General features: G+C 61.8%; 2 protein-coding genes across 4 annotated transcripts in view; one reads left to right on the top strand and one right to left on the bottom strand.

Moving 5' to 3' along the window:
• Positions 1-2,361, bottom strand: part of NR6A1 (nuclear receptor subfamily 6 group A member 1) — a 72,307-nt gene extending 69,946 nt beyond the window's left edge. For both annotated transcript variants that reach the window (XM_088177622.1, XM_088177623.1), the window contains exon 1: positions 2,270-2,361. In XM_088177622.1, the coding sequence (XP_088033748.1) occupies positions 2,270-2,336 (67 nt within the window). In that variant the 5' untranslated portion in view covers positions 2,337-2,361. The remainder of the gene's footprint in view (positions 1-2,269) is intronic.
• A 743-nt stretch (positions 2,362-3,104) lies between these two features.
• Positions 3,105-9,987, top strand: OLFML2A (olfactomedin like 2A). Of its 2 annotated transcripts, XM_088177621.1 has the most exons (8): positions 3,105-3,182; positions 6,491-6,754; positions 6,888-6,995; positions 7,100-7,285; positions 7,474-7,735; positions 7,807-8,040; positions 8,188-8,373; positions 8,598-9,987. In XM_088177621.1, exons 1-8 carry the CDS (start codon positions 3,117-3,119, stop codon positions 9,197-9,199), a joined length of 1,908 nt encoding a protein of 635 aa, XP_088033747.1. In that variant the 5' UTR covers positions 3,105-3,116; the 3' UTR covers positions 9,200-9,987. The 2 variants fall into 2 exon arrangements, with proteins under 2 accessions (XP_088033747.1, XP_014735460.2); XM_014879974.2 differs by lacking the exon at positions 3,105-3,182 and having other exon boundaries at positions 5,289-6,754.
• The last annotated feature ends 2,193 nt before the right edge of the window (positions 9,988-12,180 follow it).

The raw sequence follows: 12,180 nt of genomic DNA, 5'->3' as shown, positions 1-12,180 counted from the left end.
CAGAGACATTTGACTTCAGCACGTTGCCATTCGACAACTCCATTTGTTTTTCTTCCTAAATCTTCAAAGAAATGTTTATAGCAAGTAAACTAAGACCCAACTATATCAATGAAATAGTCTTTGTTAAGCAAAGGCTTATCTCATCAGATGCAAAGCAACCAAGCATAAAGAACCACTAAAAATGTCAGTGTGTGCCAGTAAAGTTTGGGAATGCTGTGGAAAAGGGAAGGGATGCAGGCAAAGGGGTTTTTCTTTGAAACCCTCACATTCTTTGTGCTCTGACAACTTTCCTCTTTTCTCTGGTATGAAGTTTATCCAGATCAGTAATCTGCCCATCTGAAACTCTGACAGTTTTACAGGAACACAAAATTCAAGTAGCTTCCTGATAAATCTGTCTTCCAAGACTACAGTACATAAGAAAGTTACCTTAATTCTAGATAACCTCTTGTGTCCCTATTTTAGCTAAAACACAAAATAATTAAAACTGTGTAAAAGCCATCATGTCTCACTCACAGAGGAAAAATATGTCAACTGAAGCTATAGTAAAACTGATTTTAAATGAGACCCTATTGAGAAATAATTGCTACTACTGCAGGAAAAATGAATGCCTTAAAGAAATTGCTTTTAAGAAAACCCTGGTTTTACATTGCCATTGATTTGCTCAATGAAAAACTATGTTTCTTACATGGAAGAGGAAGTACTCAAATTGGCAAGGGAAAACCATCATCTTATGTTCTAAGAACGTCAAGTGTCCCCTCAAATAATGAGGCTGCAATTGCCCGTAAGTGCTGAAATAAAACTACGCCCCTGCATTTCAAAGTTATCCCGAGGCTTCTCTCACTGAAGGCGCCAATAAACTTGCAGCAGTTTACTCTGGGTTAACACAGAAGCCACGTGCAGAGCTTAAGTTCATTAATGATTTTAACATTAACATTTTAACACCAAGAACACAATCTGACTTTTATACCTCTTTCCTCATACAATTTTTCACTAGTTTTGTTAAGAGTTAAGATGCTGCTCCTCGAGGTATCAGAAGTACTACGAATCTTTCTTAAGAAAACGAAACATTCAGGGGTTTCATTTGCCATTATCATTTGCAGGTAGTTTATAAAACCATGAATTAACAACCCAATCTTTCCTGCTCCTCCCCCAGAGGCTTTAGAAAGACTGAAGGTCAAGCAATGTCTCAACACCGCAACAGCATTTCACATTTTTTAAGGCAAAGTAGTAAAAGGTTGTTACATCACCCATTCAAAAGCCTAACCACAGCCACGGCTACGTCTGTCACAAGCAGCAGCTACACAAGAAACCCTTAAAGCTAATCTGATTAATCAAAAGAGATTTCCCTCAATATTCCACATCTGTGGGAAAAATACCAAATGCAGACAAAGCATTAACATCGTTGTACTCTTAGGGACACTAAAGCAACAGAGACTTCACAAATTAAATCAGAAAGTTCAAAAAGTATTAAGGCTGTATTAAAGTATTAAGAGTGTTATTAAAGTATCTAAGAGTATTAAGTGTCTTTCATCCAACTGGACATCTAATTAAGCGAGGAGGAATAAAGTGCTTCCAGGGACAACTCCACATTAGGCATCAGGGCGGTTACAGAAATGCCCATTTCTGCAATTCCCACATTGCCTATCTTTTGGTACCGCCTGTATCTCGAAAACCGAGGATGCTGCCTGATAAAAAGCCTCTTTTGTCTGAGCAAACCCTTTGTAGAGAAGCCGAGTACCTTAAGATGGTAAAATGCAATTGTAAACCATAAAAATTGGCAGGGACATTCAAGTGCAGATGCGGCATCTGCATACGGGAAGTGTAAAAGGGTCCCAAATGGTGCCCATAAACCGCGGGCAGGGAGCGGCTCGCAGGGACCGAGCCAAGACACCCGCGGGGCACCGGGAGCAGCCGCGGGCACGGCCGGGACCCGGCGGGCGGTACCGGGACCGGCGGGGCTGCCCCGGGACACCCGCCCGGAGCGCCCGGACCGAGCCCCGCGCCGCCCCCCGGGACACCGAACCCGGATGGGGGAAAAGGCGATTTCTGCCAAAACAAGTGAAATTCGCAGGGATCGCCGCGCTGTCCGGGGACACCCGCTGCGGGTCCCGCCGAGCCCCGGCCCGGGGGCAGCGGGGCAGGGCGGGCAGCGCCCCTTTGTTGTGCCCCGCGGTCGCGGAAAGTTGCGGGCCCGCATCGGGCAGGCGGAGCCGCCGGTACCGCCGACCCCGCGCCCCCGGCCCGCCCGGACCCTTCACGCTGCACTCACCGCTGCGGGGCGGCCCCTTGCTGGCGGCGCGGGGCTCCGGGAGCTCCGCGGGCGGCTCCAGCTCCATGGCGGCGCCGGGGCCGCGCCGGGCCGGGCCGGGCCGGGCCGGGGCTCGGCGGTCTCAGCGGCCCCGGCGGCCGCGCTGCCCCATGGCCGCTCGGGCGCTGCTGACAGCCAGGGCCGCGCCGCGCTCGGCCGGGCCGGCCGCGCCCCGCCCCCCCGGGGCACCACGGGAGCCGTAGTCCGAGCGCCGCCCGCGGGGAGCCGCGGCCCGGCCCCGACGGCCGCGCCCCCCGGCCCGCCCCGAGCACCCCGGCCCGCCCCGCCCCGCGGGCTCCGCGCCCCGGCCCGCCCCGGCTCCCCCGGGCCGGTGCACCGGGAGCGGCGGGGCAGCAGGGGGCACCCGCCGGCCGAGCCCCGAGCGCTGCCCGCGGCACCGCGCACCGCGAGCGGGGAATCGGGCACCGAGAGAGGGGCGAAACCGGGCACAGGGCACGGGGCATAGCCCGGGGAAACCTCGGGCGAGGGTCCGGCCCGGGACTCTGCCCCCTCAGAGGAGGGGATCGGCCAGCCCGGGGAGGGAGGGCAGCCCCGGACGGGGCACCGGGCAGCCCCGGTACGGCGGGAGCCCCGAGGCGGGCACGGCCGGCTCCACCCGGGGGGAACGCGCCGCCCCCGCGCCGCGGCGCCGCTGCTGGGGCCGGTGCCGCCGGCGGGACGGGGCGGGGCGGGACGGGACGGACGGGCGGACGGGACGGGCGGCTCCTCCCCGCCGCCGGGACGGGACGGGCCGGGCCGGGCCGGGCGGAGCGGGCGCTCGGTGCGGGCGGTCACCGCCGCTCTCGCCATGCGGGCGCTGCTGCTCCCCGCGCTCCTGCTCCCGGCGCTGGCCGCGGTGCGCGGCGCCGCCACGGTAAGGACGGGCCGGACCGGACCGGCACCGGCACCGACTGGGGTCGGGACTGGGATCGCGATCGCGGCGGGGAGCGATCACGGCGATGGTCGGGAGCGGGCAGGGGCAGCCCCGTCCGTGCGGTGTCCCCGGCGGTCGGTGCTCTCTGTGCCCGGACGGAGCGGAGGGGGCGCGGCCGGACACGGACAGCGGGCGGGGGTCCCGGGCAGGGCTGGGGTTCGGTGGCGGTGCTCCCATCGCGGCGGGGCTTCGGCGCTGGGAATGACCCGGGCGATGGGCGCGTTCGAGCGGTTGGAAGGTGCCCAAGCCCCGGCGCTGCGGCGATGGGCGCTGCAATGAGCGACTCGGTGCCAGAGAGAACAGCCCAGACAAGCCTTCCCCCGCGGGGATGGGGAGCAGGAGCGGCACCGGGCAGCGGGGGGAGCCAGCCTCCCCCGTGCACCCAGGAGCCCTCGGTTCCAGCTGGAAGACGTCTCCTATGGGGTCAGTGGCCGTAGCGAGGCCGGCGCAGGGACACCGGGACCCAGCCCAGAGGAACGGTGGTGGGAGCTGCTACTGCTAGGATCACCAAATGTTAAAAAGACGGGATTTTCCAAGACATTTGGTGGAAAACGACGCTAACACAGCTGTTGTCGGCAGCACTTAGCTTGGAACAGATATCCAAAGCCTGGAATGCCCTGCTGCTTGGGTTCCCGGCGGGGTGCCAGGGGTGATGCTGGCAGCACTCAGTGATCCACGCGGTGCCTCCTCCATCCCTCCCTCCCTCCCTCCCCGCAGGTGCTGCCTGCTGTGCTCAGAGGTGTTTTCTCGGTTCTTGCCGTTGGATGAGATCCCATCGGTGGGCATGCGTGTGCCACACAGGCTCTTGGCACGGCTGTGTCCCCGTGACCAACACGGGACGCCCAAACAGTGCCAGCGCCCGGGGCCTGGCCGCCGTCAGCCACGGCCCAGCCCTGCCAGCACCGTTCTGCCTCAGCTGCAGGACGTGTTCGACACCTTGTGCCAAGCCTGGGAGGAGGAGGAAGAGGAGGGTGACATGGTTTCCCTCCCGTGACGGGGACATGCCTCCCGGCAGCTGTGCCAGAGGCGTGCGGTGCAGCAGCTTATCAACACAGCGTGTTTTCCTCCGAGACGAGTCCTCTGGCAGCAGCCGCAGGACAGCTTAAAAGCTGGCCAAGGGTCATTGTCAAAGGTCCCGCTTTCTCCAAATAATGTCACAAACTCTGTGCTCACATGGATGCTCTTGCAAGAGGTCCCGGAAACCGGGAAAATTACCCAGCTCATAAAACTTGCAGTGAGGAAACCCTCAGCAAAGTGCAGGGACGTTCTCCCACACCAGCCACGGGTGTGCAGCCCCCGTGAAGCCGGGACCCGCTCGGGAGGAGAGGCAGCAGCTGCCTGCCAGCACCCTGGGCTGGGGACTGCAGAGAGTGGGGGGATCCAAGGAAAGAATCAGCCTCCCACACAGGATTCTTGGGGAGCTCATAGGTTCCCACCTGGAGAAAGCAGAGCAGCATGGGCTGCCTTCTGCACCCATGTCCCCAGCCAGCTGTGCGCTGTTGGAGAGGGTCTGTGCGTTCCCTGCTGTGGCTGTCCCCTGCAGAGCCGAGTACAGCCAGGCCGGGCTGACAGAGGACAGCCAGCTGATGTACCGCCCTGGGCGACCCTCACGGAGTGTCCCCACGTGGGAGCCTGTTTTTTAATACTTCCTTGCTTATGGGCATTTCTGTATAAATAGAACATGTAGTTCCTGTTTGGGCAAGCTGGTGACCGGCAGAGCGAGGTTTAGTGTTACGGCCCCACGGGCAGGTGGGGAGATGCACCGGGCACGGTGCAGAGACACCCACAGCGCTTTTGCTGGCAGGAGCGGGGGACCCCAGCTTGGAACTGAAGTCCAATGGGGCACAGCAGGATCTCGCATGGGATTCCCACGGGGCTGTGTGCGCACCAGGAGCTCCGGCAGGACGCTGCTCATGGCCAGGACAGCTCCAGCTGCTGCTGGCTGTGTGGAGAGGGGCCAGGCTGTGAATTCTGCCTGTTTGCACAAGAGCCGGCCTGGCCATGGGGGAGGTCAGGGGGCCCGGGGACGTGCGAGCCTGGCGAGGTGGTGTTTGGGGAGGGGGTCCCTGCCCCGCGCCCTGCTGAGAGCTTGATTAGATTCTGCTCAATTTACAGCCCTTTGGTTTCCTGGTGTTTCCCTTCAGCCAGCAGGACCTGGTTTCCCTTTGAACGAAAGAGGTTTTTTTGAAATGCAAAATGTGTCAAGTTTTGCAGCCCTTCAGAAAGGGGAGGAAGCCCCTGGCCCATGTGGTCTGTGGGGAGCTGGGGGTCCATGCCCAGCTCAGGGAGAGCCCCTGCCCCAGTGCCACCAGCACAGCAGCCCTGCTGGAAGGAAGGAGGGTCCCTGTGTGGCCATGGGTGCTGCCTGCAGGCAGGACATGGACCCCGGGGCCTCTGCCCTTTCCCACGCCGCTCTGTGCTCCGCTGATGTTCCAGGGAGAACCGAGAGCCAGAGCTCAGCTTGTTTCCCAGCTCTGCCACCGTTCTGTTTCCCAGGATGAGTCAGAGTCCCTGTGGGCAGAGCCCTCTTCCCTCCGGGGTCACCACACTGCCTCTCCCTGCTCTCCCACCCTCCGGGGTGTGCAGAGCAGGCACATCCCCACACATGGGACACCCAGAGTGGCCTGGCCATGCCAGGGATCCCTGCGGGTGCATAGCTGGCGGCAGGGGGTGAGAGGGACTCAGCTCCCCTGAGCACAACGGGAGAAATGAGCTAAAATGAGCTAAACCAGCCGAAAAGCACCCTGGGCTCTGTAGCGTGAATCAGGGCCATGTGTGGAAACAAGGGAGTCCTTGAGCGTGTGCCTCGGGCCATCGCTGCAGACTGAGGGGCCGAGCTCACCCCGAGGTGGCTGCATGTCACCACAAACAACGAGCCCTGTGTGGGCTTGGAGCCCACACAGTGGGGGCACAGAGGCGCTGCTGGGTCTTCTTGCCACCATCCCTGCTCACGGGGGTCCTGCTGGAGGCTGGGAAATGAGACTGAAGTACCTGGGTCACAAAACACTGGTGACTGCAGGGATGAGCAGCTCCCTGGGCTTCATCCCTGTCAGCCTGGGTGCAGAGCGATAGGACGGGGTGCTCTGGACTAGGCAATGCCTTGCACTCTTTGGGGCACAGCCATGAGCCCCAGGGGCAGTGGGAGATCTCTGGGCAAGCAGCAGCGAGGGAGTTGGCTGTGCTGGTGTGCTGGGGTTGGCCCTGAGGGACACCCGGGTGGGACAGCAGGCTCATCACATGTCCTGCAGGCTCTGGGTGATGTGGATCAGGTCCGGATGACCTCGGAGGGCTCCGACTGCCGCTGCAAGTGCATTCTGCGGCCGCTCAGCAAGGACGCCTGCAGCCGCGTCAGGAACGGCAGCGCTCGCGTGGAGGATTTCTACACCGTGGAGACGGTGAGCTCGGGGGCTGACTGCAAGTGCTCCTGCACCGCGCCCCCCTCCTCACTGAACCCCTGTGAGAACGAGTGGAAGATGGAGAAGCTGAAGAAACAGGCCCCTGAGCTCTTCAAGGTATCTGTGGTGTGGTGGGACTGGGGACCAGACCCCCTCCTCATGCTGCACAGCCATGCCCCTTCCCCTGCCCCGTGCCCCATACCCTGTGCCCTAGCCCTCACCCCAGGCCCCATCTCTGCCACCTCTGCAGCTGCAGTCCATGGTGGACCTGCTCGAGGGCACGCTGTACAGCATGGACCTGATGAAGGTGCACTCCTACATCAACAAGGTGGTGGCACAGATGAACACCCTGGAGGAGGTGAGCGAGCTCCAGCAGCACCATCCCCACGGTGCTTCCCACTGCAGAGCTCAGAACTGCCCGTGAGCTCCCTGAATGGGGCTCCAGCCTCTCCTCTCCTGCAGACCATCAAGACCAACCTGAGCAGGGAGAATGACTTCATGAAGGAGAGCGTCCAGCACCTCACCGACCAGATGAAACGCTACGAGAACTACTCTGACATCATGATCAGCATCAAGAAGGAGATCTCCAACTTGGGCTACCAGCTACTGCAGAAGGATGCAGCTGCCATCCCTGAGAGCAAGGCACAGGTACCCCAGAGCCCAGCCCCATGAGGGCACACTGGGGGCTGCCAGGCAGGGCCAAGCTCCCGCAGGCTTGTGGTGGGTGCATTGGGCTAACCCCTGGGCTGCAGCCTGTGCCCACTGCCTGGCACTGTGCTGGAAGGGAAGAGGAGGGCGTGGGCGGGAAGGGGGTCTGACCAGGCTGTGCCCCCCAGGACACGACAGGCGGCCGAGAGAAGGAGGCAGGACGGTACCCCAGCACCCGCAAGGCACTGGGGGACAGGGCTGGCCCCCGAGTGCCCAAGGAGAAGCCGTTGAAGCCCGAAAAGCCCAAAAAGGAGAACAGCAAGGCCAGGGCGGGGTCCCAGCCCACAGCCAAGCCCAAGCCCCTGGCACACCAGCAGACTGTGGTCCGAGGCATCACGTACTACAAGGTCGGGCAAGCAGGAGCGGCCGAGGGTCCGGCCAGCGGCCGCGGTGAGTCTGGGGACAGGGCAGGGATGGGGGGCCCCTGCAAACACACTGACCCCCAGCTTGTCCCCCCACAGAGGGCCCTGTGAGAGGGGCAGTTGTGTCAGAGCAGCAGGAGGAGAGGGGTCCCCTACCCCCCTCAGCTGAGGGCACCCCAGCCCAAGCTGTTGTGCAGACGGAGACCACCGTGCCCAGCACCACGGCTGCACCCAGCACCACCCCGGGCACCCGCAGCACCGCCCGCAGCGCCCCCGGCCCTGGGCTGGGGCAGGGGGCTGACAGCACCAGGGACCCCGAAACACCAAACAGAGGTGAGTGAGCAAGGAGAGGGCACCCAGCCCTGTGCTCCCAGTGCCCCTGGCCAAGCTAAGCCAGCGGTAATCTGCCACTGGGGACAAGGAGGACTCAGCTGCCTGGGGCAGGGATAAGCCTTCCTCTTCCTCCCCCTCGGTACCCAGTAAAGGAGGCGGAGTGCGAGGGCACCATCGAGTCAGTGGAGCCCCCCATGGAGCACCACAGCTACGGGCGCAACGAGGGGGCCTGGATGAAGGACCCAGCAGCCAAGGATGATCGAATCTACGTCACCAACTACTACTACGGGAACAGCCTGGTGGAGTTCAGGAGCCTCGACAGCTTCAAGCAGGGTGAGTGGACACAGGGGCTTTGGCTGCTCCTAGGTGGGTGTCCAGTGCTGTGTGACACCAGCTAGGCTGGGCCCTGGGACGGTGGGCAGCTGAGGGGAGCTGGGGAGCATCCAGAGGGCAGCAAGGGGGATACAAGTCCCCTGCTGCTGCCAGCATGCTCTGGCCATCGTGCATGGGATCCCAGTGCTGGCGAGGGTCCCAACACCTCTCCCACCAACTCACAGGCCGCTGGAGCAACCTCTATAAGCTGCCTTACAACTGGATTGGCACCGGGCACGTGGTGTACAGAGGGGCCTTCTACTACAACCGTGCCTTCACCAAGAACATCATCAAGTACGACCTGAAGGAGCGGTACGTGGCAGGCTGGGCTCAGCTCCACGATGTGGTGTATGAGGACACGACGCCCTGGAAGTGGAGGGGCCACTCGGACATCGACTTTGCTGTGGATGAGAGTGGGCTCTGGGTCATCTACCCCTCGGTGGACTATGACTACTCACAGCAGGAGGTGATTGTCCTCAGCCGACTTGACCCCGTGGACCTCTCGGTGCGCAAGGAAACCACCTGGAAGACGGGGCTGAAGCGCAACACGTACGGGAACTGCTTCATCATCTGTGGCATCCTCTATGCTGTGGACACCTACAGCCAGAAGGAAGGGCAGATCTCCTATGCCTTCGACACGCACACAGACACAGAGGCAGAGCTCCGGCTGCCCTTCCTCAACCACTACTCCTTCACCACGCAGGTCGACTACAACCCCAAGGAGAAGGTGCTCTATGCCTGGGACAACGGCCATCAGATGACGTACGGCCTCCGCTTCGTGGTCTGAGTGCCCGGGCGGGTCCCACTGCACTCCTGCACCCCTCCTGTGCCGTGCCTGGCTGGGGCACCCTGACGCAGCCTGGCCCTGGCTCCCCAGCTCCAGCCAGGGCTGTGCCAAGAGCCCGGCTTCCACCCCAAAACCTTCCCCATCTGCTATGGCCATCACCCGCACCGTGCCCACTGTACTGCAGGGCAGGGAGAGCATGTAAGAGCAGCACCCAGCAGACACCCCTGTGACAAAGTGGCCCTGGGGCTGTGGCAGCTGGGCCAGCTCCTCTGCCACTACTGGCAGTGCCTGCCCTGCTCCAGCACACTGAGCACCTCCTGCACTGCCCTCTGCCCAGCCACACTCCCCACATGCCCACCGGGACCGTGTGTGCCATCAGCTGCCAGCAGTGCCAGTGCCGGGACAGCCCCATGCCCTGGCCCCGTGGGGCGGGCGGGCCCCCTCACTGCCAGGCGCCAGGAACAGGTGCCAGTCGCTATTTTAGGAAATGTGGTTAAGACGCCTTTGCTTTTGCTGATCGTGAGTTTGTTATTTAAATGCGTTCACTGGAGCTCTGCAAGTCCCCTCCGGCAGCAGGCGTGGAGGAGCCTGCCCGGGGTGTCCTGCCCGCACACCCACCTGCACACTCACCTGCACACCTGCCCTCACACCTGCCTGCACCCAGCACTGGACAGGGCAGCCCTCGGGCCTCTCACGCTCCGTGTGAGGCAGAGCGAGGGGCTGCGAGCGCTTGGCTTGGTTTTGGTCATTTTAGACGTGAACAGTATTAAAACATAACAGATGTGAGAGTGGGCTGCGTGTGTTGTCATTTGTGCTGAAGCTGGGCAGGGAGGAGTGGGCAGGGTGGGTGCTCACCATCCCCGTCCCTCACTGTCCCTGTCCCTCGCCATCCTTGTCCACTGACCCGACAGGAGTGCCCAGGGGTTGCTGTTACAGCTGTCGCACACCTTGCAGGCGCATCTGCCCACACCCCGCGTTCCCCCAGCAGCACCTGCACGGTGCCACGGCACTGCAGAGGCACGAGGGTCCCGGCGCACCCCGGGACCGCAGCCCCTGCTGCGTCGTGGGGAAAAGTTTTGGCATTGTCCAGCCTGAGCTGCAGCCCCAGAGCCGCAGGGAGCGCGGAGCAGCTGAGCGTGGGCACGGGGAGCAGCTGCCCTGGCGCTGCTGCGGGACTTGGCAAGCGCGGAGCTGCCGGGGGGGCCCCGGGTGAGAGCGGCCCCCGCTCCCAGCGCCCTCCCGTTCCTGTCCGGGGGTGCGCTGGCAGCCACGGAGCTGGCATCGACCGTGTGTATGAAGCCGGTGCCCGGCGCGGGGCAGCCTGGCATCCCCTCTCCTGGCCCCACGCTGCTCCCAGGTCCTCCTCGGGCTCACGGCAGCCTCTGCTGTCCCTGCCCCTGCCCCTGCCCCTGCCAAAGCCCTCCTGGCCATGCACCCCTCGCTTGGCCGTGGGTCCTCGCCACCAGAAAGGAGCCGGCCGACTTTTCCCCCCGACTGGGTCCCTGCCAGGCTTTTATCTAGCGATCCCCAGCAAATCCCTGTACAAACAATACGGATTTCTGACATTTTTTTGTGGTAAAGTAAACTCCCAGCACATCTCTAATTCCAGGGCTTTGTTGTTCTTCCGCAGGGGCTGCCGTGGCTCCGTGCTGGGCTGGGCTATGGACACCCCTCCGCTCCCCTCGGTCGGAAAACATGGGAAGGGAGGAATGAAACCCACATGGTCAGAGCACTACGCTGTGTTCGGTCCTTTGGGGAGTTTCAGTCCCAGCAGCTCTTTGTGAGCTGATCCTTGTCCTGGCACGAGTCCCCGATGGCTGGTCTTAGTCTCTGTCCCACGTTCTGTCCCTGGTCCCAGTTCCAGTCGCAGAACAAGCGGGCTGGGGAGGACAGGGGGCCGTGAGTGGCACACAGTGGGGACATGTGGGTGGGGGCAGGATGGGCTCCCGCTGCGACAGGAGCTGCTGACTTCCAGACATTCCTCCTGTGCGTGGCCGGCACCACCTCGGCTCATAACGTGATTAAAAGATTAAAATCTCTCAGTTCAGCAGCAAGCAGCAAATGAAGCTTGAGACAGGGATGTTGGGGGGCTGTGGTGCTCGAAGCCCCCGTGACAGCGATGTGGCGCCTGGGGAAGGGCAGATGAGGCCATCTGGGCAGGTGGCTCTGCTGCCACAGCCCTTGCTCCCAAAATCTCCTCCTGTCCTCGGTGCAGCCGGGCAGCGAGCTCTGATTCCCCCCCGCCTCCTTCTCAGTTACCGGCCGGGCTGGTTTGTTTGTGGTGGTTTTGCCTCCTTCCTGGCCCCACTGCCCAGGCTGGCGTCCTGCTCTCCCCATGGTGCTGGCTCAGTGCTGAGCTGTCTCGGGGCTGAGGCGAGCCAGGGGTGGCCAGTCTTTGGATGGGCAGGATGTACAGTGGGCAGGTGACATCCTGGCCAGAGCCTGCCCATGGTTGCAGTCTGTTGGCACCCACTGAGACTGCACCAAAACTTCAGTCCTTGTTCCACCTCAGGAACTGCTTCTGCCCAGGTCCCTTGCAGCTCAGCTGTCGGGGCACAGCCAGGCTCCAGGACCAGGGGCTTGTAGAGGGTTCTGCTTGGGACATGGGTGTCCAGCCACACCAGCATCCCCCAGGTCACCCCTGGGGAGCAGAAGGCTCAGTGCCAGCGCCACAGCCCTCATGCTGTGCCCCCACCCATTTGCTGCTCATGCAGGGATGTGTTTGGTAGGAGAACGTTGGTGCCACCAGGGCCTCTGGTGAGTCACCAGGAGCTGCAGGGACGTGGTGTGATGTGGGGACACAGGTGCCAAGGCTGACGACCCCGAGCAGCTGTGGGAAAGGGCTGGGCAGCGGGTGGTGGGCGGTGGCGGTGGCCGGAGGGAAGGGAGGGGAGCCACGGGCCTTGGCGGTGCCGCCGCTGACTCACTCACCAGTGGAAACAGAAATCTTTCCCAGGCTTACACCACCAGCTCCACAGCAC

The sequence above is a fragment of the Sturnus vulgaris genome, chromosome 22, assembly GCF_052056855.1.
Source record: "Sturnus vulgaris isolate bStuVul1 chromosome 22, bStuVul1.hap1, whole genome shotgun sequence".
Lineage (NCBI taxonomy): Eukaryota > Metazoa > Chordata > Aves > Passeriformes > Sturnidae > Sturnus > Sturnus vulgaris.
Note: the sequence above shows the minus strand (reverse complement) of the source record. Positions and strands in the feature narration are given on the sequence as shown.

Coding starts and splice junctions, on each gene's coding strand:
- OLFML2A (XM_014879974.2), top strand. CDS start 6,338: ATGCCTTGCACTCTTTGGGGCACAGCCATGAGCCCCAGGGGCAGTGGG. Junction 6,755..6,887: donor AGGCCCCTGAGCTCTTCAAG/GTATCTGTGGTG, acceptor CCACCTCTGCAG/CTGCAGTCCATGGTGGACCT. Junction 6,996..7,099: donor AGATGAACACCCTGGAGGAG/GTGAGCGAGCTC, acceptor CCTCTCCTGCAG/ACCATCAAGACCAACCTGAG.